The sequence below is a fragment of the Bubalus kerabau genome, chromosome 19 (genome assembly GCF_029407905.1).
Source record: "Bubalus kerabau isolate K-KA32 ecotype Philippines breed swamp buffalo chromosome 19, PCC_UOA_SB_1v2, whole genome shotgun sequence".
Taxonomy (NCBI): domain Eukaryota; kingdom Metazoa; phylum Chordata; class Mammalia; order Artiodactyla; family Bovidae; genus Bubalus; species Bubalus kerabau.
This window is the reverse complement of record NC_073642.1, coordinates 55706111-55733589: the sequence shown is the minus strand read 5'-3', so window position 1 is coordinate 55733589 and position 27479 is coordinate 55706111. Positions and strand designations below refer to the sequence as shown.

At 45.3% G+C, this 27479-nt stretch overlaps 1 protein-coding gene across 1 annotated transcript; it reads left to right on the top strand.

Moving 5' to 3' along the window:
* The first annotated feature begins 1297 nt into the window (after positions 1–1297).
* TGM7 (transglutaminase 7) lies at positions 1298–27479 on the top strand. Its single transcript, XM_055556491.1, has 13 exons — positions 1298–1448; positions 14639–14821; positions 15688–15933; positions 16523–16641; positions 18476–18604; positions 18686–18863; positions 21140–21278; positions 22533–22636; positions 23070–23312; positions 23785–24111; positions 24482–24642; positions 26701–26834; positions 27093–27479. Coding segments are annotated over exons 1-13 (2124 nt in total). The 5' UTR covers positions 1298–1447; the 3' UTR covers positions 27253–27479.

Sequence of the window (27479 nt, the reverse complement as noted above, 5' to 3'; positions counted from 1 at the left end):
GTCATCCAGGAGAAAAGGATGTTTAAGCTGGAGTTCTGAGAAAGAGGAGAAGTTAGGTAGGAGAACAGAAGAGGGGAGAACAGTCCAGGCAAATGCATGAGAGAAGGCTTTGAGCAGATGTGCCCAAGGAACCAGGGGAGCTCAGAGGAAATCCCAAACCCCTACCCTTAGTTTACAGTGAGATCTGGCCCCTCCGTTTTCTCTGACCCCATCCAGTCATTCCCCACACCTCTCTTATCCCTGTCACACTGGCTGCCCTTTTCCTCCAACAGTTCGTCACCTCTTCTACCCCCACACTCCCTGCACCCCTGCTTCCAGCCCTAGGGCCTTTGAACTTACTGTTTCCTGCCCCTATTTTCAAACAACTAGGTTTGTTTTGTCACTTAGCTTCAGATCAATATCTAAAGTAGCATCTTGCCTCCAAATATTCTCTCTTTCATCCCCCTGTTTATTGTTTTTCTTCAGTTATCCCCACCTGAGTATATTTTGTCTATTTATCCATTCACTTCATTGTTCATTAACTCTAAATTTAAATGTAGTCCCTCCCCCATTAAAGTCTAAGTTCCACGAGGGCAATGATATCATCAGTCTTGTTCTCTGTTGTATCTCCAGCACCTGGCACTTAGATGCTGGGCAAAGATTTGTCACATGAACAAATAGCTATGGCAGAGAGAGAGAGAGAGGAGAAGGAAAACAGAGGCTGGAACAGGCAGGGCCTTGGAGACTGCTTTATATCCTTTGGATCTTACTCTAAGGGGAATAAGAAGATATGGGAAGAGTTTAAGCAGGGAATTGATCTGACAATGTCTGCTTTGGGGTGGGAATGGAAAGAAGTGGAGGAAATTAGATGATGTGCAGCCTGAAGATGTAACAAAATATGATTGTAGTATAATTGATGGGATTAACATAGCTAATAAAAGAATAAAAATATTTTTGGCTGGACAAACTGATGGGTCTGCTAGGCATAACCTCCAACCCAATTCTAGCTGTTTAGACAAAATTCCTCCATCATTTTTGAAGGGCAAGAGAAGATCCTTGAAAAAAAGGTACCCGGGGACCAACTATGACTAACTCCCCTTGGATGTTTAGTTGTTATTAGAACAAGTTTGATGGCCGGGGGTGGTCCAGACTGAGATCAGATAGGCAAGTGAGGACAAGACAGGTGCAGCTCATTACCAGGAAGGGGCTGTCTGGATAGAAACCCAGACTCAGCAGCAGGGGTTCAGGAAGTGATCCCAGGTAGGTGTGGCTGATTTCACTAAGCCCTCCTGCCCCACCCTCCCTGCCTTATAACTGAAGGCCTTTGCCATCCTCCAGGTTTATGGAGTTGGTCAAGAGCCTCTAGCCTGGCAGAGCCAGCTAACTTATCCTTGAAAAGAGTGAGGCTGAGTTCCTAGTCTTCAAGCAGGCACCAGCTGTCAGGAGAGCAGGAGGATTTCTGGAAAACAGTAAGCAACCCTGGGGATGCTCTAGGACTTATGGGGAGGGGATCCCAGGAATTTCTCGACTTCCTGCTGATTTCATAGGGAAAGGACTGGCGTTTGTTTTAATTCAGATAGCATAGAAAATGCTATTTTGTAGAGGGCTTAGTCGGATCAGGTAGGATCATCCAGATGACACACAGAAAGACAGAAAAGTCTAGTGGGGAGATGAATTCAGAGTGTGATCAGTGCTGTGAAGAAGAATCCAAGAGTTCTAAGAGAGTAAATGTGGGGCCTCAGCTAGTTAGAAAAAGCTTCTGTGGGGACTGATATTTTTGCCGAGACCTAGACAGTGGGTAGAAAGTGTGACCAGAGAAGGGTATGGCTTAGAGAAAGACTTTCATTTGGGAATTGGGCAAACCACCAAAAAAATCAGAAATCAGAGGTAGAACTGAGGGCAATACAGATGGAGATGTGGTCAGGGTGAATGTGGTGGCAGAATGTGGGGAGCAATGCAAACCAGTGACAAGTGTGAGGCAAGGGTATGATCCAATCAGTTCACTTATCCATGGTTTCCTCAGTTCCCCTGAGAATAATCTAGCCAGGTGTACTGACAAGACTGAGATTGAGAGGCTGGACTTGGCTGTGACAATTTCTCTGTTGTCATGAATGTCTCCTTGAGCATCTTAACAACAGATCTCGACACATGGTCTTTCACGCAACATGAATCGCACAACTGAAGGATCATAAATATTACTATTATCAGTGAAATGGGCTAATGTTTGGAGAGCACTTTAACACTTCCACAAACACTATCCCTTTGATCCTCAAAAGAACTCCATGAACTGAGCACTACTCTCAGCCCCATTTTACACAGGGCTGAAGCTCTCATCAGTACTTCCTTGATCAAGGTTCAATAAAGCCAAACAATCTCAGAAGCGCTAAAGCAGTATCCTAAACCAGGTTCCCTAATTCAGACACCTCTGTCCTCTGCATTTGGTCACAAGACCTTCAAATAGAAGGTTCCAAACAACTAACGAAATTTTGTAATATTTACAAAGATGAGTAAGAAATTATATGAATTTCTGGGGGATGGGCGGGGCTAACGAGTTCAATTTTGAAGATACTGAATCTGAAGTGACTGCAGGATCTTCAAGTGGAGAACCCAGTAAACACATATTAAGGGTGTGGAACCACGAGAGGATTATAATGTGTCTGTATTTATTTTAGAGTTAAAGATCTCAGAGCTTGCTGTCTTGTAGGACAAATCGAATGGATTAACCCTAATAGAGGTTAGTCTTTTATCAACACAGAAATGATTCTATGTTTAAAGGGCTTTTCCCCCTTGAAACCAAATGTAAAACGACTGTGTAGTCTTTAAGGGGGGGGGGGGAAATCTATAAACAGAATATAATATGGTCAAAGAACATGATTTGCAAAACCATCATGAGTATTTTTTAATTGAAGTATAGTTGTTTACAGTGTTGTGCCGATCTCTGCCGTACAGTAAAGTGACTCAGTTGTACACCTCTATACATTCTTTTTAATACTCTTTTCCATTACGGTTTATCACAGGAGACTGCATATAGCTCCCTGTGCTACATTAGGTCCCTACAGAGGACCTCATTGTTTATCCATTCTCAATATAATAGTTTGCACTTGCCAACCCCAAACTCCTGCTCCATCCTGCTTCTTCCTCCCTCCTCCTAGGCAAGCATGAGTCTGTTCTCTGTGAGTCTGCTTCTGTTTCGTAGAGAAGTTCATTTGTGCCGTGTTTTAGATTCCACATCTAAGTGACATCATACGATATTGTCTTTCTCCTTCTGACTTACTTCACTTCGTATGACACTCTCTAGTTGCATCCATGTTTCTACAGATGGCATTAGTTTGTTCTTTTGTATGACTGAGCCATATTGCGTTGTATATATGTACCACATCTTTCTCCATTCATCTACTGATGGACATTGAGGTTGCTTCCATGGTTCGGCTATTGTGAAAGGTGCTGCTATGAACACAGGGGTGCATGTATCTTTTTGAATTAAAGTTTTGTCCAGATATATTCGCAGGAGTGGTATTGCTGGGCCATAAAAACTGTAATGAACATTGATCATAACTTAATCAATTGATTATAACCTAATTAAAAATTAGTTGCCCAATATAGTTACCTAGCTACATTCCAGGTGGGGTGACAAGCACATATAAGAGGCTGGTGTGGGAACTACATTTAATATCCTGGGATAAAGCATAATGGAAAATAATAGAAAAAAGAATGTATATGTACATATGTATAGCAGAGTCACTTTGCTGTACAGCAGAAATTAACACAACATTGTAAATCAATGATACTTCAATTAAAAAAAAGGATGAAGAAGCTGACAGGTTTATGGAGTTGGTCAAGAACCAAGGTTTAGTGTAATAAATAAAGCTGGGAGTAATCAAGAGCTCAATTTGATGCGGGATGTTAAAGTTTTAAAACTAATCACCAGCATCTATAAAACTCTAATTTCTAATGCAGTGAAGGAAAAACAGCTTTTTTTTTTTTTTTACAATTTTGAAACTCCAAGCCTCTGACCCTTTGCTTTTATTCTCTTTGGTCGATGCAGACAATTCCCATGCCAGTTTCAGAAGAAGCCCTAGCTCTCCCCATTTTCCTCCTTTGTTCAAGCTGTGCCTTTGGCCTGGAAATTCTTTTTCCTACCATCTCTCTCTCTCTGTCTCTCTGTTTTTCTCAAATCCTCTTCATCCTTCATGACCAGTGGCTGCTCACAAATCACAAAGCCTTTCCTGAGCTCCTCCCTAAAAGACCCCCATGGTTCTGACCCTGCTACTCAGGGAAGCGTCCTCTGTAGAGAATATTTGTGTGTGTTTTATCTCCACTAACATATTAAACAAGAGGTTAAAGATCAGCTTTTACTACCTTTGTGTGCCTCAAAACTACTAACATGATGCCATCAACCTCACAGTCATCAATTCTTATAAAAATGAAGGAAGGAGGGAGGGAAAATAGTACTGGAAATTGGGAAACTCAGTCTTACTGGGGCCAACAGGATTGACAAAATGGAATTTGTTTGGTTTACCTGGATAAAAATATTATAGTTATTTTAGGAGAAACTCTTTTCCCATATAAGCCCCCAAATAAGAATTGAAGGGTTTGAATAAATAATAAAAAAATAAATTTTAAAAGGATAAAAGCTTATTTTACAAGGCAAAAGTCATTATATTGTTTAAGGCCATATTTTCAAGTAGAATGGCAAATTGTCTTATATGGAAATGATCACTTTAAACAAGTTCTATCTTAAAATACAGGAAGATTGCAACTATGGGGAAAAAACAAACCACCTCAGCATAGACAAAATAACGAGAAGGAAATTTACCAAAATGTATACCTCCCTCCAACACGAGTGAGTCCAGTGTATCCAACTAGGACTATTTCCTTAAATACACTCAACACACTTTAAAAAGGCAAAGGATATGACAGAAAGCTTTCGTTGTAATAAGCACAGAAATTTGTGATGAATCACACAGATTAACCCAGGCAATTAGGCACCTCTTACATACCTTGGACAATGATCAGTAAATATGTAAATATCTTTCTGTTTTCTCTGCAGCACTATTATTTTACCAAACTAAATACTTCCTCCAGGATTGTTGACTGGATGCCTCTGCTTCTCTCTTTAAACTGTCAGTCTGGTTGAATACTCAGGCCCAGATCTCCAGCCATGGTCCTCCTACTTTTCTCACTTTTTCTTAAAAAAAAAAAAAAAAAAATTTTTTTTTCCTGGGATATCCCTGGCGGTCCAATGGTTAAGATTCTGTGCTTGCACTTCAGCGGACGTGGGTTTAATCCCTGGCCAGGAAACTAAGGTCCCAAACACTGAGCGGTACAGCAAAAAAAAAAAAATTTCCCTCCCTTATTAAAACGTCTTACCCTTGCACTGTGTGTGTGCACTGGTCACTCATTTGCATCTGACTTTTTACGACCCCAAGGGCTGTAGCCTGCCAGGCTCCTCTGTCCACGGAATTCTCCAGGCAAGAATACTGGAGTGGGTAGCCATTCCCTTCTCCAGGGGATCTTCTCAACCCAAGGATCAAACCTGGGTCTCCTGCATTGCAAGCAGATTCTTTACCATTTGAGCCACCAGGGAAGCCCTACCCTCGCACTGTGGATTTGTTTAATTAAGAAAAGTATAAATCATTTCAAGTAGAAATCACAATCATTCACAATCTGCTCTCACAAAAGAGCAGTTTATGGTATTTACTTCTGTCTTTTAAAAATGAGTCCACCTACACAAATAACAGTTTTTACCACATTGGAATAAGCTGCATTGTTTCTATCCTGCCTTTTTCTTCCAGTTAACCTTGTATTATAGGCATGCCCCCTTATTCCTGGAGAGTTTGTCAGCTTCACTTTTAACCAACAGCAGAATAATCACCATTTTAATATACTCATTAAAGATACAAGATGCAAAGTTCTCTGGTCCTATGGCTATTCGTGAATAACCTTCCAGAGGGTAGCTCCTTCCTTCCTCATCTCTCTCCTTGACTTAGAGTGAATTGGGTCCCAAGCCTTGAAGTGACAAAGGCAGAAAATGCCAGATCCAAACCACGCCTTGCCTTTCATGTGGAATCTTCTCAGCTTAAAAAGGAGACCTCAGAAACAAATCCCTCAGCAATCTTAAAAAAGGCTTTCAACAGAAGCGCTCTTCCTTAAGCTAAGATGCACCCGGAACAACGGGAAACCTAAGAACGGGAGGAGTACTAGGAGGAGGAGGAGGAGGAAATTGTAGCCCCACCTGCCTCAGGATGAAGGGAAAGGTTCTAGTGAGATGACTAAATGCTTAGAGAAGCAATTTGGTCTAGAGTCTTAATGCTGATTAGTTGAAGGGCCTTGGCTGACAGAAGGAGGGAGATGGATGAGGGTGAGTACTGGGAATCTAACTTTTCTGAGGTGCTAAGTCAAGGGAAGGGAGACATTTGGAGAGGGGAGGAGGAAAACAGCAGAGACAGGAGACCCTGAATTGATGCTGTTACTTCGTTGTGCAATCTGCCCCCTTCCTCCTATTTCCTCACCTTCGATCAGACCTTGGCACAATCATACAGTCATTCCTTTCCTTCTGAATGGATTCAGCTTAATGTTGAAGCTATGGACAATTTTTTCTTTAACATCCTGGGACTGGAATGACTTTGGAAGGTCTGAGGAGGCCCACAGGGTGCCTTTGGTACTTGGGAGGTCGTTTCCATGGCTGACTCTGGAGCTGAGAGAGGGCTACCTCCAGGATCCTAGACCTCTCGTGGTCCAGCTGCTCCTTAGAGAGCTTTCCGGGCCCCTGAGCTCAGGCCCCCTCAGAGCGGCAGCCACTCTGCTGCTGGGACTGAGAAGAACAGGGCCTGGCAGGCCGGGTCAGCCTGGCAGACAGACACACCGAGCCTGCCAGGCGAGGGTACTAAGAAGGAGTGTGCATTTCTTAACGCTGTGTCCTAAATTCTATATTATATAAACTATTAGGAATTAGAGATGCACGTGGTATTTTTATACAAGCCAGAGTTTAGTAGAGCCTTCTCCAGAGACTTGTTCTTATGTTAGATTCCAGGGTACTTTTGTGCTAAATTCTAGGGTATTTCCCCCCTTGGCTATCCCCAATTACTGTAAGCCTAAAATGTTATATTATCTTTTAAAATATTATGCTTTAACTAAACAAGTAATACACACAAAAACATATGCTTGTTATAAAATGTAAAAAGTTCATATTTTAGGATAAAAATCCCCAAGTCCCCTTTTACGTACAATGTACTCCCAATCCTCCTCCTTCTTCATTGGAAAGAACTGTCAACAATTTGGTTAACTGCTTTTAAATAACACTAGGTATATAAAATTGTTTTATACAATAACATTATATAATATATATTATTTGATGACTTGCTTTTTAAAAAACTTAATCATGTATCTCAGAAATCTTTGCAGGCTGGTACATATTGGTTTATCAATTGGTCTAAATAATTATAGTTTTCCATTCTGGGCATACAAATACAATTTCTTTAATAAATTTATTTATTTGTACTATGCCTTATTCCTGGACATTTAGATTGTTTCCAATATTTTTCTCTTATGAACAATACTGCCCCTGTCAATATAACTTTGCATATGTATACAAATACTTATGTGAAATATTTCTTAAAGAAGAACTATTGGACCAAATACAATATCCACTTTAAGTTTTGATGGCTATTTGTAGAGGAGGGAAAACTTATCATTTTCCCCTCTCCCAGTTAGGCTTGTTGGCTGGGGACCTATAAATTAGATCAGCAAATGACAGATTAACAGAAAAAAAGAAGTTTCTTAACACGTGCACTGCACATGTACAAAGAAGCACGCTGTGATGAGAAACTCCAAGGGGTGGTGAGAACTTGGGCTTCTACATCACGTTAACAAGAGAACATACATTTTTACAGAAAGGACAAAAGAAAAGGACTTTGAGTTTCTAGGGCAGTAGATTGTTGGGAGGTAAATTAAGGGAGGGAACTAATGGAAGATAAGGGTTAGTTAATACATTGTTATATAGATTCCTCTGGGGCTATCTCTGGGTTGATGAGGGTCTAGAGCTGTCTCTGGTGATTAACTTCTGTCCTTCCTAGTAGAGAGGGGAGGGGGAGTGTGCGTGCTCAGTCAGTTGCTTCTGACTCTTTGACTCCATGGACTATAGCCCACCAGGTTCCCCTGGAATTTTCCAGGCAAGAATACCAGAGTGGATTGCCATTTCCTGCTCCATGGGATCTTCCCAACCCAGGGATCAAACCCCCGTCTCTTGCATCTCCTGCACTGGTAGGCAGATTCTTTAGCACTGAGCCACCAGGGAAGCCTGGGGAGGGGGGACACCTTTACAAATTAAGTTCTGCTTTTAGGCAAATAGGGGAGGGCAGAGAGCTTTTCTTTTATCTGCTGCCTCTCAATTGCCTTCAGCTCAAAATAATCTTTATTCTGAAGTGGTGTATTTGGGGGTGGCATAATCTGCTACCCTTCAATATCAATCAATTTTCTCTAAAAAGTCTGTATGAATTTATACTCACACCATATATGAAATATAGGAGACAGCCCATTTCCAGATACCCTCACAAAATATATTGTTATTCTTTTAAGCATTTCTGAATGGATCAAAGATGGAATCTCATTATTGTTTTCATTTGCATTTCTCTGATTATAGCAAGACTTCTTAATATTTATGGCAACTTTTATATATAATGGATATTCATCCTTTGTTACATTTGCTGTAAAAGACCTAATAATTTAACTTGTACAGCCAGTCAAGTAACACTTTTCTCCTGCCAGCAGCTATTTGAATTGCTGAGTACTGAGTGGAAACAATCAAACAATATAATCATGTAGACACCATTCAATTAAAATAATGTTTCAAAGAAGCAACATGGTAGTACATGATTAACTGACAGACAAGTGGTTCAAAGCCTAAGAAATCGAAGAGCAGGGCAAGAGGCCAGGCAGGTGCCGGAGCTTGTTCTTCCCCGATTTGCTGGCATTGCAGGATGAGGAGGTTAAGAGGGACTGTGGTTTCCACTGTGTTCTTCAGACCCATAGGGCTCTACAGAGCAGTCAAGGGAACCCCCACCCCAGTTCTTCCACCAGAGTTGCTCCTCTCAGGTCTGTTGGTTATGTTTTTATTTGAATGAAGCACAATAGTCATTTATTTGGAAAGTAAAAAAAAAAAAAAAGTGAAGACCTCCAAACCAACTTAAGAACTAGGTTCTACAATCAAACTGTCTAGGTTTAAATGACAATTTTGCCACTTACTAGGTAGGTGATCCCGGGCAAGTTACTTAACCTTCCGAATCCTCTGTCTGCTCATCCGTAATACAGGATTTGTAATATCTTGTTGGGTGTTGTAGGGATAGAGGGAGATAATGCATAACACACATAAAGCCTGGTGCTTAATAACACTCAGTAAATGTTAGTGAGATATGAAACTTGTTACAGATGCTCCCCATCCTAAAATAACAGGGAAGGATTCACAAGGAAGCAGATGCCGAGTTTGCTTGAAGAATGGGTACAGTGCAGACATACACAGGTTGGGAAGAGGCAGGGGCATCCAGAGGTAAAGCTGGGCACAATCTATTGGGAGGCCACGATACACACAAGGAAAGTCCAGTTTATTTATGGGCTGTTGGGAGGTAAATCTGGATACATGTGTTAGGACCCCATCGTGGAGGGCTTTGACTGCTTGGCTAAGGAATTTGGACTTGCATCTTTAGGTAGTGAGACATTTTCCTCCTTATACAGAAATGCTCAGTAGTAATCTCATCACATTGGAATCTCTGTAAGCTCTCACACAGAAGTGCCCTTTCATATTTCTTAAAAGGGAAGAGAAGAAAAAGAATGAAGTGTTAATCAAAGTCCCAAACTGACAATAACAATGAGAAGTGGAAAAAGAAAAGACATTGATGGAGAATTGGACTAACTGCAGGGACAAAGGCAGGAGAAGTAAAGGAACTGAGTCCACCTGACATTCAACGGCAGGTGTCCACTCCCTCTGCTGACTGTACCAGGGGCCGTCTTGTCCCCTTCACTACCTCTGTCTGGAGCTTTCTAGTCCTTTACTAGTAGCCTGCTTGCCTGGGATGTTGTGGGCAGTGGATTCTTTCAACCTGCCCTAGTCTGCATCCAAATTAGCCGAGGCCTTAGGAAGCCCAAGAAGTCAAGGTATTTCACCAGAGGTTTACCAGCTTGCAAGCCTGTGGCCACCAGTCCCTCGCATACACCAGGGCGGTTCCTCCTTTCTTCCTACCAATGCCTTTGCTGAGATCTCATTAGCCTTTGCCTAGATTATTGCAATAGAATTCTTACTGCTCTTCATAGCCTAGTCTTCTTTCCCTTTGGTCTGGATTAATTCTGAAGCACAGCTGTGATCGTGACACTCCTCAAAAACTTCCCTTTAATCAAAGCAATACTTTTCCTTAAATACAAAAGGAATACATGTTCAAAGCAAATGCTGGGCTGACAGAAAAAAACTCAAAGGAAAGAAAAATTTCCCATAATTTTACCACCTGCAGTTAATCTGTTAACATAATGTTTTTTTAAATTTTCTGTGTTGCTTTCTAAAGTTGCATGGATTATTTCCCCATATCCTTTGTCCTTTTGTTGATTACATTAGGATGAGAGGGATAAACTTTACGTATTCAATTCTGAAAAAGCTGGCTAAAAATGTAACATTCACTTTTTGGCATATAGAAGGGGAAAAAGTGGAAGCAGTGACAGATTTTATTGTGGGGGGCTCCAAAATCACTGTGGATAGTGACAGTGGTCAGGAAATTAAAAGACACTTGCTCCTTGGAAGGAAAGCTATGACAAACTTAGAAAGCATCTTAATAAGAAGAGACATCACTTTGCCAACAAAGTTCCGTCTAGTCAAAGCTATGGTTTTTTCAGTAGTCATGTATGGATGTAAGAGTTGGATGATAAAGAAGGCTGAGTGCCGAAATAATGATACTCTCAAACTCTGGTGCTGGAGAAGATTCTTGAGAGTCCCTTGGACTGCAGGGAGATCAAACCAGTCCATCCTAAAGGAACCCAACCCTGAATATTCATTGGAAGGACTGATGCTGAAGCCAAAGCTTCACTACTTTGGCCACCCGATGTGAAGAGCTGACTCACTGGAAAAGACCCTGATGCTGGGAAAGATTGAAGGCAAAAGAAGAGGGTGGCAGAGGATGAGATGGTTGGATGGCATCATCGACTCAATGGACATGAGTTTCAGCAAACTCCAGGAGATAGATAGTGAAGGACAGTGAAGCCTGGCATGCTGCAGTCCATGGGATCATTAAGAGTTGGACACAACTTAGTAACTTGAACAACAACATCCAATCATTTTTGTAGGATATTTGGGTTGCATTGAATATCCTTATGTTCTTACTTTTATACACAAATTATGATTTTTCTTAGGAAAAATTTCTAGAAGAGGAATTTGTGGATCAAAGGAATTTGTTTCAAGGCATCCTTTCATTTCATAAGAAATGTTGATAAACTGCCTTCAGAAAGGTGTAACATTTTATCCTCCCATCAGGGAGAGTTACACACATTGCTGCTGCTAAGTCGCTTCAGTCATGTCCAACTCTGTGCGACCCCATAGACGGCAGCCCACCAGGCTCCCCCATCCCTGGGATTCTTCAGGCAAGAACACTGGAGTGGGTTGCCATTTCCTTCTCCAATGCACACATTACTACTGAGCAAATAGCATCTCAGCCTGGAGTCAAGCCACTCCTCATCCTGGCCCTGCTGCCCCCGATGACCTCTCTCTCTCCTCCTCTACAGCCCAGCTGTCATCCTGCCAGGTTATTCTCCTTGTACTTCACACATATCCATCCACGCAAACATCTCTGAGCACCCACCAGGGAAGGCAGGAGATTGTGGAGGTTAAGGGGCAGGCTCTAGAGCCAGCCTACGGGGGTTTGAGCCCAGCTCTGTCCTTGCTGCATGGCAGGGACAATATGAACATCTCCATCCCAGAGTGGCTGAGAGAACGAAAATGATTTCAGACACATCAAATGCTTCACACAGTGCCTAGCATGTGGTAAGTGTTCAGCGAATATCAGTTGTAATTATCAGCAATTAGGAACAATGGTTCCTTCTAGGCAATGGGGGAGGGGTCCAGGGGTAAGAAGATGGCCAAGGTTTCTGCTTCCTGAAACTGATTCTAGATGCTATGAAGTGTGCTCTGCAGAAAGTCAAAAGGCTGTTGTGATGGCAGATGATCATAGGGCAGGGGATGGGGCATCATGTTCAGTGGTTAAGGAAAGTCCCTGTGTGATGGTTACATCTGAGCCAAGACCCGAGGGGGACATGGGACGTCTAAGTGTTTTGATGTCTCTGAGGTCAGGAGGTTGGCACCTCAGAGCTCATTGCAAGCAGAGAGCTGCTCTAAGGTCTCTCTCTAAGGTCTCTATTCACTTTAAGGCTCATAATACTTGGGGATATATTTTGATCCTTCTATATCCTTGTCTTTGTGTTAGTCAAGCACCAGGAGTCATGCAGCCTCGGCTTACTTCTAATCTTACTCGTCATTAACTCCTGTGGGCTGCTGGCCAAGGCGAGACAGCCTTGTGGGCGTTACTATGTTGTTCTTTTACAGTTTTTTTTACTAATTGATTCTGCTTGATTTCCTGTTTTGTTGAACTTCTTGTTGATCCTCTTGGCTTTCTTTGCCTGCTCTCTTGAAGGCCCTCCCTTTTGTTCTCTGAAGTCACCGTCTCCTTGACATGAAAAACACTTCAGTGAGCTAAATGCATAATTATATTAAGTGAATATAATTAATGTAGGATGCATTGTGATATTTTCTATTCTACTCTTTAAAAAAAATATTGGTCACGTTTCTCTAAATTGATTTCACAAACTACTAATAGGTTAGACATGTTTACAACATGCTGTTTAATTATTCACAGTCATCTGTCTTGGATTGTGCCCTGAATTTTCTGGTTCCAATAATATAACTATTTAAGTACCTATGTGACATTTAAAAGGTTGGAAAACTTGTACTATTTGATCCCGTGATTCGCCTTTGAATCTGCCTCAAGGAAAGCTTGTTACCAGGAGAGGGGGTCAAGTGAGCATTGTACACGTTCTGTTTTCAGCCAGATGTTTGACAAACTTGTGAAAAAGATGAAAAATGAAAGCCAGATTTGACTTTAGACTGTGAAGAAAATTAAAAAACACCTAATCCAAAACAAAACACAAAAACCCACCTAATCCAGTTTCCTCACATAAAGAATTAGATGTAGTCACAGCTAGCTGAACAACTCTACTTACAGAGTATTTCCCAATGGCGCAGTGTTAATGTGGAAGGAACCTCCAATGGTAATACTCCACTGGCCTTGGACTTAACCCTTAATGCCTAAATCATTGAATGACCAAAGACTTGGACGACAACCTGGAACACAGTTTAGCCAGCTCCCAGATGGCAAGAGAAAGTGTTTGGGTGAAAGAATCAGGACTCAAAAAAAAAATTCAGCCAGGTAACAAAGACAGGCTAAAACCATCAGAGTGAACTCATTTAGTGAAATTGTAAAGAACTTTAGTGAAAAAAGAGTTCAAATTGCAAATGACACAAAAACTGGCGGGAGCAAACATGAGTTTTTCCTTTAGGGTGCTGTTTGGCAGCATCCCCAGCAACTACCCACTACACGCCTGTAGCAGTCTCTCTCCCAGTTGTGACAACCAAAAATGTCTCCAGATTTTGCCACATGTCCTCCAGGGGGCAAAAATTCCCCCATTTAGAATTACTGAGATAACTGATGTACTACTTGGGGGAAAGGACTGAATGCATTTTTTTCACCAGCAAAAACAGTGAAGCAAATACAACCCGAGGCAACAGTGCTAAGAGCAGCTACTGCTGCCTGAGCGCTCACCCTGCACCTGCCGCCATGCCAGGGTCTTTACAGGTGAATCCTCACTTAATGCCCACATGAACCCCAGGAGGTGGGCACACCACTGTCACCATTTTTCAGCCGAGGACACGGATGTCCAGGGACCTTAAGTGACTTGCTCAAGGTCTCACAGCCAAGACGGCGACATCTTGCACCTTGCCTATTATGCCATGAGACTTTTAAGATTATACACTAAGTATACACATTAGGCAGCAGCCAGTGCCTTCATCCACCTGGAACGTGGCTGAGAAGTAAGAAATTAAATTGTAAATAACCCTTTGGTGCCCACCTGCACCCACATACTAAAGCAGGGACTTGCCTGTAGCTGAGGTCCCAGCCTCCAGTCAGTTCTTTGACTTAGAAAGTGTTAGTTGCTCAGTCGTGTCTGACTCTTTGGGACTCTGTGGACTGTAGCCGCCAGTCTTTGACTTAATTCATACAAAATTCTAGTATCTCTTTCTTCTATCATCAGGATAATAGAGCAATTTTTAGAAAGCTTGTCAACCAAAGTGATTAAGACCACAAGATGGCACTTCAAGGGTTAAGTTTCAGTTATCTGGGAATGTTGTGTTGTCTGGGACCCCAGTTCTTGAGCTAGGTTCAGAGGTCACTGGACTCATGGTGCTGAATTGCTCTCTGAGTCCTGAAACTAGGCAGCAGGGTGCAGAGGGGTCTAAGATCTGGACAGCAGTCATAGCCAAGTTAGAGCCAGGTGCAACAGAAATGTCGAGAAGTACTGGGGATGCTGAGCCCAGGAAGCCACAGCTGTCCCCTTGCCCCATCTCACCCCCCAGTGGCAGCCTTGGAGCTCAGGTCCGTCGACCTGCAGAGCGCCAAGAACAACCAGGAGCATCACACACAGGAGATGGGCCTCCAGCGGCTCATCGTGCGCCGTAGCCAGTCCTTCACTATCCAGCTGCATTTCAACCGCTCCTTCCACTCGAAGAAGGACTCCATCACCTTTGTGGCTGAGACAGGTAAGCCCACCCCTCCCCGAGACAAAGTTCATCTGTAGGGCCTCTGCCCCTCCTTTCTGAACCACCCTCCCCTCTCTTCTCCTGGGACCCCCCAGATCCCTATTAGTGCACTTAAGATCTGGCTGACTCAGCCAACTAAGGTTCTGAGAATAACAGACAACTTTTAAATATGCAACAGGCACTGTGCTAAAAACTCATGCACGTTATCTCGCACATTATCTCATTTAATCCGTGACAAGACTTTCAGGTGGGTACTACTATGATCCCATTTTACAGAATAAAAACAAAACAAAAAAACACTGAGGTCTACATTGTAAAGGGGCTTCCCAGGTGACACTAGGGGTAAAGAACCCACCTGCCAATGCAGGAGACATAAAAAACGTGGGTTCAGTCCCTGGGTCGGGAAGATCCCCTGGAGGAGGGCATGGCAACACACTCCATTATTCTTGCCTGGATAATTCCATGGACAGAGGAGCCTGGTGGGCTATGCTCCATAGGGTTGCAAAGACTCAGAAACGACCGAAGTGACTTAGCATGCACGCACTTAATAAAGAATATGCCTGCAATGCAATAGACCTGGGTTTGATCCCTGGGTCGGGAAGATCCCCTGGAGAACAGAATGGCTACCCACTCCAGTATTCTTGCCTGGGAAATCCCATGGACAGAGGAGCCTGGTGAGCTACAGTCCATGGGGTTACAGTCTGACATGACTAGCACTACACAGATGTTAAGTGTTTGTCCGAGGACACCTAGTGGCAGTAAAAGGATTAGCGAGTTGTGGGAGGAGGTAAGGGTCCTTCCAGTTCCCCTGCAATCAGGTCACACAGATTTTGAGCCTCACTTCAGGGTCTTTCTCTCCTACGCAGGACCAGCACCCAAGGAGCTGCTGGGAACCCGAGCCACCTTCTTGCTCACCCAAGACCGACAAGGCAATGGCTGGAGTGCTTCTGACTTCACTGTTCACGCCAACTCGCTCGATGTCTCCCTTTTCACACCACCCAGTGCAGTCATTGGTTCCTACTCTCTGAAGATGGAGATCTCTCAGGGCCCAAGTCATAGCACGACCCACCCTCTGGGGACCTTCATCCTACTTTTTAACCCTTGGAGTGCAGGTATAACGTGTTCACAGGTTGTAATGCTGACTGATCCATTGGGAACGCTCTGTGAGGGTCTACTTAGCAAGTCCCGAAGATAAACTGCTGGATATCTATGCAATGTGTTACCATGTGCTCACTAAAAATCACCTTAACAGAGAATTTTTAATGGGATGATAAAAAAGTTCATGGCTTGATGTTAAATGAAATCGACTAGGAAATGGAACACATATGATCTTAATTACATATATGTGCAGAAAAAGAAAGTGCAGACACGTTACACCAAAATATAATGATGGGTGTCTCAGTAGTGGGAAGGGGTGATCTTCATTGTCCTCTTTCCGTCATCCATATTTTCCAAATCTCTATGACCATCTTGTTGCTTTTAAAACCAAGAGAAGATAATCTTTTTCTAAAGTATAGATTATATCGCTGGCCTCTAGAAAAGCACATAGACTTTTAAGGAGCCCAGTCTTGATTTCTATTGCCATCAACCCATTGCTTCTCTGATTATCCAGGAAGATACTGTCGTTACTGTTTTTTAATTTTATTACTGTTTATTTTTTGGTTTGGGGCTTTGTCCCCTCTGCTACTCTTAACTGCTCAGAGGACGACGTCTACCTGCCAAGTGAAACGCTGCTGCAGGAGTATATCATGATGGACTATGGCTTTGTTTACAAGGGTCATGAAAGATTCATCACCCCCTGGCCCTGGAACTACGGGCAGGTAACAGTGGGCCTTAGACAACTGTTAGCCCGTGAAGCACCACTAACAGAAGTCAGGGTGTGTAGTGCTGGAGTGAGAGGCGCAAGGAAGGAAGGGGAAATGCTTTTTCTTCTCAGTTTTTAATATTTTGTATGAAAAACTTAAAGCATAATGCAAGTAGACAGGCTACTCTAATGAACCTCCATGAACCTCTTACCTTCAATAATGATCAATTTGTGGCGAATCTTGTTTCATCTGTATCAAGGATTTACAAACTATAGCCTGTGGCCCACTGCCTGTTTTTGCATGGCCCAAGAGGTTAGAATGGTTTTCATACTTTTCAAACTGCCAAAAAACACAAATTAAAAAAAAAAAAGAACACAGTCATCCTTTAGTATTTTCAGGGCATTGGTTTCAGGACGCCTCCACAGATACGAAAACCAAGCATGCTCAAGTCCCTTATATAAAATGGAATAGTATAATATTTGCATATAACCTACACATATACTTCTCATATACTTTTAAAGTCTCTAGATACTTATAATACCTAAAACAATGTAAATAGCTCCTGGAATTGTGCAGCAAATTCAAGTTTTGCTTTTTTGGAATGTTCCAGAATTTTTTCCCCTAATATTTTTGATTCTATTGGTTGAATCCATGAATGCGGAACCCACTGATACAGAGGGCTGACTGTATTTTGTGATGTGCAAATTATATGAAGTTCAAACTTCGGTGTCTAATAATACCCTTTTATTGGAACACGGGCATGCTCATTGATTGAGGTACCATCTGTACTTACTTTCATGCCACAATGGCAGAATTGCGTGTGGAGACTGAGACCCTATGGCCTGCAAAGGCTAAAAAAGTTATTATTTGGTCCTTTACAGAAAAACTGCTGATCCCTGGTGTATTCTCCCCCATTCCTCCTACCTCATCACTGAATTTTTTGGAAGCAAATTACCACGTCATTTAGTTCATTAATACTTCCAACTGTAGTTCTAAAAGATGATGACTCTCTGAAAAATTAAACCACAATACATTATTGTAACTGAAATAATGAACGCAGTTCTTTAATAATACCAATTATCCAGCTAGAGTACACAGCCGGGGACCTTTGGGCAACTATTCTACTCTCCACCTCCAGCATTGGCTAGGATAGTTTGTCTCCACCTCCCACTGCCATCTCAGCCCTGTCCACACACCCTGGGAGGGAAGAGTGGGGTGGGGGCAGGAAGCAGGGAGCCTTGCTGAGGAAGATCAGTTTCCTGTTCCCTGACAACCTGTATACTTTTTTGAAAACCACCAGGGCATTTGATAGCCGAAAGGGTTAGGATACATGTACAAATACATGTTGTATGTCCTGGGTCTACACCGTCTTCTGTGCCACACCATCAATGCTGGACCCTCTCCCTGACTTCAAGGCTCTCCATGCTCTTCTCACTCCATCTGATCGTTTCCTAACCCCACAAGTCCTCCAGAAAGAACATCTCTGAGCCTCTGTCTCTGGTACCCATTGCACCCAAAGACCTCAAGTGAACACCCCTACCTGGAGCTCTTCCTGTCTACTTAGTCTTTCCAAGCCCACGGGCTCCAATAGTCTTCTTTCATTTGACTCTAATCTCTTTAAATTCCATTTGCATTTTCCTTCAGAAATACACAGGTTAGTTCTTCAAGTCCTGAATCTGACACGTTCCCAACTTGACTTATAAGCTCCTTGAAGGCAGGACATGGTCTGATATTTAGCACCTACCCCCACCACATATACACCATCCCTAAACGTCAGTGCTACCAGTTGGCTTCAGAATTGAAGACGTTTTTATTCTTCTCTTTGTTCTTCCATGACTTCCCTGGCAAGTTTGAAGAGGACATCATAGATATCTGCTTTGAGATTCTGAACAAGAGCCTGTACTTCTTAAAGAACCCGTCCAAAGACTACTCGCAGCGGAACGACGTGGTGTACATCTGCAGGGTGGTGAGCGCCATGGTAAGACCGGAAGCTTCCCCGGCCCCACCCCAGCGTCCCCAGCACGGGCACTTCGGAAACTCATCTGTCTGTCCTCTTTAGATCAACAGCAACGACGACAGCGGCGTGCTGCAGGGGAACTGGGGAGAGGACTACTCCCGGGGGGTCAGCCCCCTGGAGTGGACGGGCAGCGTGGCTATTCTGCGGCAGTGGGCGGCCAGGGGCGGGCAGCCTGTGAAGTACGGGCAGTGCTGGGTCTTTGCAGCTGTGATGTGTACAGGTGAGTGAGGAGGGCGGGGTGGGAATGCAGACTGGCTTTTTGACTATGATAACCCTCTGAGGTCGGGCGGGATTGTCTCTACTTCACCTCGGTTAATTGTGGCTTGTCTACAGCCCCACGGCTAAGGAGTCGTGGATATTCAGCTCTTAAACAGCACACTCGTTAGTCTCAGGGAATCCTGCAATATCCAGTGAAGTGCTGCAATCACTCCACAGACTCCTTGATGGAGCAGTTAGGCTACTAGAATGGTCACCAGGATACAGGAGTTTCTGGTCCCAAAGTGGAGGCAAAAGTGGCTTCTTTCTGCCACCAGCTCAGGCTCCTCAGCTCAAGATGAGCCTGGGGTCAGGGGCAAGTTGGGGGAACCTTGAGATGCCAGCAGATGATCTAGGAAAACCTGATCTCACCTGTAGGCAGAGCTGCTGGCTCCCAAACACGACTGAGGGATTCTTGAGGAGTTATAATTAAGAGATTTACTACTTTGTTAACTACTCTTAAGGAGCATCCATGTTTTATGTATTTATCAGTTATTTATAATTTAGTCCCTGGTCATCAATCATATTATCTGTGGATATGAGGGAAAGATGGAAAGCACTGTAGTGCCTGTTTATCCTCCCCTAAGAGGCAGGAGTACCTGGTACAGCGCTGCCTGTTCCACTGTGAGGCTCGAGAAATGTTTACTGAACCGATATGTTGACTCTGAGTTGGAGAATGAGGGAGCACAGAATGTGAAGGGCAGAGACAGGGGCTGAAGTTCTAGACTTTTATGAGAAGGGCAACACAGCTTCACAGTTATGTACAGGTGCTGAGACAGCGGAGAAGTTTAAATATGAGTGCTGAAATCAAGTGACCTCATTGTGCTCATTTGTTTTCATTGGAAAATGCTCCGCACAGTGCCAGCACTTAGTACAGCCAGATTTGCCTTAGGCTGGGATGTCCCTGATCAGGCAGGAGTTAAGGAGGAGGGCTTAGGCCCTTAGACTCTGCGAAGAGAGGGAGAAGGTCTGGATCTGTATCTTTGCTCCACGTCTGGGCCTCTCCACTGCCAGGCCCTAGAATCTACAGCCTTTGCATGAGAGGAGAGCTGCTTCTGCTGTTACCTCTGGCCACTCGCAGCCCTGGTCTGACTCTCACCCCTGCCAAAGATTTGTGAAAAGCCCAAGAGCTGTGCTGGGAGTGGACAGGTGATTGCAGACTGGTGGTATCCTTTGGGGCTCTTGAATGAATCAAAACAAAAAGACTGGCCAATCTCAATAGTCCTCTTACATTTCAAAGCATTGGCATCCCCACAGCAGCCTCAATGGGCACCATTTGCTCCTAAGAAGGATTGTTGTTCAGTCGCTAAATCATATCTGACTCTTTGTGACCCCATCCATGTACTGCATCATGCCAGGCTCCTTAGGGGTGGGATAAACCTCTCTCTAAACTCCTCATCTTGCCTGTAGAGGTGGGGGCCTGGGTTTCAAAGGTCACATCTGGCTCTTGGCTTAATTTCATCTGCCCCTGATAGGTGTGTCTGGTGGTGGCAGTAGGAATGGGTTGCCATTTCCTTCTCCAGGACGATGGTATAGTGTCTGCTTTGTGTGAGTCCTAAGAAGCCACAAGAGGGTGCTGTTGTCTTATCGAAGATGGTCATTCCCTCATTGTCCAGGCAAGATTCCCTTTGTCACTGATATCTTCTGCGTATCTCTATAAATCTATCCTGCTCTTCTATCCATACTCTGATTTCTCTCTTACCTCTTTCAAACCCTTTCATTTGAATTGAGTTAAAGATCCAGAATTTCAGAACTGAAAATCATCTGGTCCAACTCCATTTTGTTACATATAAGCTAAGGACTAAGGCCCAGAGAAGTTAAGCCATCTACTTAAGGTCACACTGCTTCTCTTCTGACCACAGCACACGTCTCATTTTTTTATTTTCTTTCAGAATATCAAATGTTTAGGTTCTCTGTTTTTGGTTTGGAAAGCTGCTGAATGGGAAAAGCCCTAAATGATCAATTGGGTTGTTGTTAATTATTTTAAGTGTTGTAAATTGTTTTAAGAGCCTCAAGTGATTTCTTTCTCTGATGGAATGGAAACCATGGATCAGACAGGTAGGCCGCAAGGTTTCTGGGCCTGGGTGCGGTGCTCTGAGGATAAAGGAGGTGTAGGTATGGATCTGCAAGCACCTTGGCCTTTTTCTCTCCTCCAGCTTAAAAGTGAGAAAGTATGTACGTGAGACCAGTGATTCTGCTTGAAATGGATTTGGTAATTCCCCATGCTTTTCCTCTCTTTAGTAATGAGATGCTTAGGTGTTCCAACACGTGTTGTTTCCAATTTCCGTTCTGCACACAACTCGGATGCGAACTTGACCATCGATACCTACTATGACCAACATGCGGAGATGCTGCCAACTCAGAAACGAGACAAAATATGGTAAGGGGCATTGTCTCCTGCAGATCTCTGCTCCGTTCCAGGTAGGGCAGGAAAATTCTGATGCTTTCTGACCCGATGCTTTCTGGCCTTAAGGAAATACTGCCCCATACATTGTTGCCAGTGCTCAGCCAGTCCTCAGCTTGAAAGCTGTTCCGGCTAATCAGATCTTCACATCAAGCTCATTCCAGACATAGAAGACTATGAGTTAATGTACTCTGAGGTTGGCAACCAAATGAACAGATTGTGAGCCCTCTGAATACTGACCTCATCTTACTCTTCCTTCATTGAGCCTTTCTGTCTGTCTGCACATTTCTCTGTTTCTCTCTCAGGGCAAAGCCAGGACTAGCTGTCTCTGCATACTTACTCTGATCTCTCTCGACCTCTCCTCTCCCTGCCCCACTCTCTCTCCTGGCTGGCATCTGTGTGTGTCTCTGTGTGTCCCTTTATTTTTGGATCTCTCGTTGCTTCCCCTGGTTCCTTTCTCCTCTCTTCTACCCCAAATCTGATTTCCTGTTTTTGCTTTTCCAGCCAGTTTCCAGGTAAGACCTTTGAGTTTGTATGAGAATTAGCTGCTGTCCCTAGCACTCCCTCCCTCTCTGAGCTCCTCGAGGGCTGAAACTTCACTGGCTCAATGAGCAGTAGTGTATCTGGGGAGGACATACATTCGTGTAGAATTCTGTCTGTGAACACACAGCCTGAACCTAATCATGAGGAAACATCGGGCGAGTCCAAAATGAGGGCCACTCTGATAAAAATCAGTCAATCAAGACTATGTTCAAAATGTCAGTGTGATAAAAACAGCCTGAGGAACTCTTCCAGTTCAAAGGACACAGAGGGTATTGCACAACTAAAAGCAATGTGTGATCCTGCACTGGGTGGAAACAAATGCCATAAAGGATATAATTAGGTCAACTGACAACACTGAAATACAGACAATAAGGTAGACAAAGTATAAATATTAAATGCGTGAGGTTGAGAACTGTATAAGAGTATGTAAAGGAAGATCCCTATTCTAGGAAATCTCCATCTGAAAGAAAGCCAGTGCGAAAGCAAATGGAGCAAAATGCTAACAATAGATGAACTGGGTATATGGGTGGTGTTTATCCTAGTCTTGCAACTTACTGTAAGCTTGAAATTACTTTCAAATGTAAAAAAAAATAGAAGAAACAATGATATAAAGCACTCAGTGTAGGGTCTGATACCTGGCAAATCCTCTGAAAATGTGAGCCCTTTTCTCCTTACTGCCTTCTGCAGGAATTTCCATGTCTGGAATGAGTGTTGGATGATCCGGAAAGATCTCCCTCCAGGATACAACGGGTGGCAGGTTCTGGACCCCACTCCCCAACAAACCAGCAGCGGTGAGTGAAGACCACTGTGGAAGGGCCTGGGCTCTGTGGAGAGGCCAATCAAAGTGACTGACCCCGTGAGCAGGAGGCCAAAAGGGAGCGATGCCTGTCCCACCTCGTCCACTTTCCAAAGTTGTAGCAGAGACAACTTCGGGTCAGGGGTCTAACTTTGCCATTGACGGCTGGGTGGGCCAGTGAGTCACTGGACCTCTCAGACATTTGGTCCCCTGTAAAGGAGGGAAGATGAGGATGATGCTTCCCAGCGTGGCTGTGAGCATCAGATGAATTTGTGAGAAGTGGGAGCACCCTGTGGAGGAGGCTCATTGATGCCACTGCCTCTCCCCATCCCACCTCCCTCCTCTGCCTCCCATGGCCACGACCCACTGGCCCTAGTCCACCTGTCAGCAGCCGAGTTAGTGGTCCACAACTCCTGTTCCCTGCCCAGGGCTGTTTCGCTGTGGCCCTGCCTCCGTGAAGGCCATCAGGGAAGGGGAGGTCCACCTGCCTTACGATACCCCATTTGTGTATGCCGAGGTGAACGCTGATGAAGTCGTTTGGCTACTGAAGGATGGCCAGGCCCAGGAAATCTTGGCCCATAACACCAGTTCCATCGGGAAGGAAATCAGCACCAAGATGGTAGGGTCAGACCAGCGCCAGAACATCACCAGCTCCTACAAGTACCCAGAAGGTGCCTGGGACCCCAGGGTTTTCAGGGAGGGGGGCAGCTGTAACCTCCTTTGCTTGCCTGGCAAGGGGTTTGAAGATGACTCTCACGTGTAAACCATCACCACCTAACCCAACCACCTCCTCCTCAAAAGACGACTAAGAACAGCGTCCAGTGCTTATATTCAGGAGCTCATTTAACCCCAATTTTTGGCAACTCTATGAGGCAAGGAGATATCCCTGGGCTATACGTGACAGAGCCCTGCACCAAGAGGGGAAGGGACCAGGATGCAGTGAGGGTTTGAGCCCAGCGGCCAGCAATACCCATCCCCGTGTTCTCAGCTGTGAGGCTGTATCATCTCTTTCAGCAGCTATTCTTGGGGTTGGGGCTTTGGGAGGGGGTCTGGGAGTTTCTGGGAGCCTTGTTTCCCCAAGAAGGTCATTGTTCCTCTTGAATCCTCCCCACTGATGTCTTTCCTGGCTCTCCTTTCTGTCAGGATCCCCTGAGGAGCGATCTGTGTTTATGAAGGCCTCCCAGAAAATGCTGGGTGTGCGGAGGACCTCTTCACCCTTCCTAGATCTGCTGGGGTCTGGGGGTGCTGTGGGCCAGCCGGCACAGCTGCAGCTTCACCTGACCAGGAAGCCCGAGTGGGGCCAGGACCTGCTGCTGAAGCTGCATGCCCGGAGGGTGGCGGACCGAGCCCACCCCCAGGGGCCCATCCACCTGGTGGTGGGCTTCTGTGCACAGACTCTGCTGCACAACGGTGGTACCCGGCAGCCCCTCTGGAGACAAAAAGTGCACTTGACCCTGGACTTTGGGGAGGGTGAGTATGAGGCAGGCCTGGAATGGCATCTACAGGGAAGGGAGCTTGGGGCCATGAACAAGTCACCCCCAGTACACACACACACACACACACACACACACACACACACACACACTCATTCTCACATACATCGGGCAGTGAAGCTGCTGTTGACAGGAGGTTGAATGCCAGGTACTATACCTCTGATGCTGCCACCAGGGAAGCACAGCAGTGACCTTGGGGGCCTGGGGTGTAGGGTAAGCACTCTCTCTCTCTTTCTCACACACACACACATGTAGACGCACACTCATTCTCTCTCACACACATACACATTTTCACTCTCTTTCTGAGACCCATTCCTGGACTCAAAATGCATTTTGTCTGTGCTTAGATATACAGTGGCCGCTCTCGCTACCTTACAACAATTACAGAAACAAGCTGACGGATGAAAAGCTGATCCGTGTGTCTGGCATTGCCAAAGTGGAGGAGACAGGGAGGTTCATGCTGGTTTTAAAAGATATCTCCCTGGAGCCTCCCCACTTATCTATTGAGGTAAGGCATCTGGACAGAGAAGGGGCTGTTGGGGGGGCTCTGACTCAGCCAACCCAGGGGCTGGGGGTACAGCAGCTAACAAGACACAGTCCCTGCCCTGGACACCAAACGGATGATTAGAGTGCAGTATGGTGCGGTCTCTGTGCTCTGTGCAAATGGAAGGCTTCCCAGAGGAGGTGACATTTTATGGAGGATGCACAGGAAGACACTGTAGAGAAGGATGCATTTTAAGGCAAAGAGACAAGAAAGGCAGTGTCTGGACGACGGAGGAGAGAGAGACTCAGGCCAAATTCCTTGTCACCTGATAAGACAGGGGTGACAAGGAGGTGGGAAACAAATGCAAGGTGAGCCCACCTCTCCATTTCAGAGGCCTGAGGGGCTGGCGAGGCCATGGCACAGGGAATGAGTACAGGTGGAGGAAGGGTCAGTGGAGGAGGGCGGGGATGATGCCCAGCTCCTGTTACCAGGGTTTTCCTTCCTCTGAAGCCTCCTTCCCCCACTCTCCCCTCTTACCTGAAAGACTCTCCCACTGCCTAATCCTCACCTGACTGTGCACCTGGAGGATTTGTCAACAGCACTCTCCACCCCGACGGGAACGAGAACCAAGTGGCTCCACGTCATAAACCATCTGGCCACCTGACGGTTTCTCCTGGGCTGTGAGGTCACCAGGCAGCCTCCCACGGGGGCCGGGGGCAGGCGGAACAGTGGGCAGAATCACAAGAGCAGGCACAAGCCTGGGGCTGAGATGAGGCCCTGCCCACCACACAGAGCCCTGGTTACAGCAGGATGTACTGCAAACACATCAGATGCCGACTAGGCTATTAATTGGTCCCCGTTGGTAAGAAGGAGATTCCCAGGTGGCTCAGTGTTAAAGAATCTGCCTGCCATTGCAGGAGATGCAGGAGACACAGGTTCAATGTCTGGGTTGGGAAGGTCTAGAGTAGGAAATGGCAACCCACTCCAGCATTCTTGCTTAGAAAATTCCATGGACCGAGGAACCTGGCAGTCTACGGTCCTGGGGCTGCAAAGAATTGGGTGTGACTGAGCATATTGCTAAGGAACCATGGCATGATTTGTATGACTCTGCTGGATACCAAAGCTGTTTTGATCTTGCTCAACTCTGGCACACTCACTAGGGTACAAAGGACTCGTTTCTTTTCTCTGAGTTCCAGAGGAGCCACAAGGTGTTCTTCCTTCTCTGTGATTCTCTGACTGAGCCAGAACACGCTCCCAGGAGGATCTGGGTGGTCGAGTCATTTCCGCCCAACACTCATTCACCAGACAGCCATCATATGGCTGGCGCTGTGCTAGGCACTGGGGCTCAAGAGGTGAGGAGGACGGCACCCCTGCCTCCCACTCACAGACCAAGGCCGTGATTGCCCTATGACACAGCCCTCACGTGTGATGCACTGAGCGCACCTGAGAAAACTCAGAGTGGGTCTGCTAATGTACGTGGAGACAGAGCAGAGTGGGGGAAAGACCCTGGCTGGGGTCTGGGACACCTGGGTCAGGTCTGGGCTCTGCCATTAACATTTCTTGGGACCTTGGCCTCAGAATGACATCATTGGTGGCATATGGATGGCACAGTGACATCACTTCCTCATCCCACACCTGTGTCAGACATTACTAATCAATCACAAGCCTCTCATTGACTCTGGATTGTCCTCAAGATCCTTTTTTTTGCATATTTATTTTTTAATTGAAGGATAATTTTAAGATCCTTTTTAACACAGCATTCCTATCAGTCACAACTAACAGATTGGAGCTGGCACTTAAGTTGAAATCTAACTGCCATCCTGAGCTAGATGATGGGGAGGGAATAGATTTCAACTTGGTGCCAATTCCCCATTGGCGGTGGCTTCCAGAAGTACTGTTAGCTTCTAAGACAGGCCAGGGTATGTGATAACCACGAATACCCTGGGCTTCTGTTCTCTCCCCTGCAGCATCTTAACCCCTAAATAAGCAGTCCCTGGTGGTCAACAGATAGATGGAGTTTGCTGAACCAAGTGCAGGAATGAGGCCACGTCCGCACGATATCCTTGTCTTCTCTCCACACAGGTGTCTGAGAGGGCTGAGGTGGGCAAGGCACTGAGAGTCCACATCTCGCTCACCAACACCCTCTCGGTGGCTCTGAGTCACTGCACAATGGTGCTGGAAGGCAGTGGCCTCATCAATGGGCAGATATCAAATGAGTAAGTCCTGTGGCCACCCACCTGTCTCCTGCTGGTCTTTGATAAGGGGAGTCTTGTCGGGTCATAGGATGGTCCTTAGTCTCCTGGATGATGCCTCCTTGCCCCCACCTTCCCACCTTGCTCCAGAAAAGGTTGAGCTTGGTAGGTGGTGTGGGTGGGGTAGGGTGGGGTGGGAGGTGCTTACTGATCAAGAGCAGAATCCAGAACACTCACCCCAGCAGTTACTCCAGGCTCTAACAGGCCCTTTCTGACCCACAGCCTTGGGACTCTGGTGGCCGGACACACTATCGAAATTGAAGTGGACCTCTACCCCATCAAAGCCGGACCCCGCCAGCTCCAAGTCCTTGTCAGCAGCAACGAGATCAAAGAGATCAAGGGATACAAGGACATCTTTGTTGCTGCAGCCAGGGCTCCTTGAGCCTCACGCTCACCTCCTCAGGCCCTCTAGTTGCCCAGCTCCTTCCCTGCCCCACCTCCAGATGCCCTTTCAGCCCCCCTACCCACCCTCAGGCCCACCTTGCTCTCTTCTCCTCCTGGAGGTGTATTTTATCTTTGTTCCTCCGCTGTCCTCTTCCTGGCCTACCTGGGGGCGAAGGGAAGCTCTGTGCATCTTGGGAAGAGACAATAAAAATACTTTATTTATCA

What these genes read in the sequence shown, in the direction of transcription:
- TGM7 (XM_055556491.1), top strand. An exon ending in GGCCCTGGAACTACGGGCAG is followed by an intron (nt 16,642 to 18,475) that starts GTAACAGTGGGC and finishes TTCCCTGGCAAG; the next exon opens with TTTGAAGAGGACATCATAGA. An exon ending in TGCAGCTGTGATGTGTACAG is followed by an intron (nt 18,864 to 21,139) that starts GTGAGTGAGGAG and finishes TCCTCTCTTTAG; the next exon opens with TAATGAGATGCTTAGGTGTT.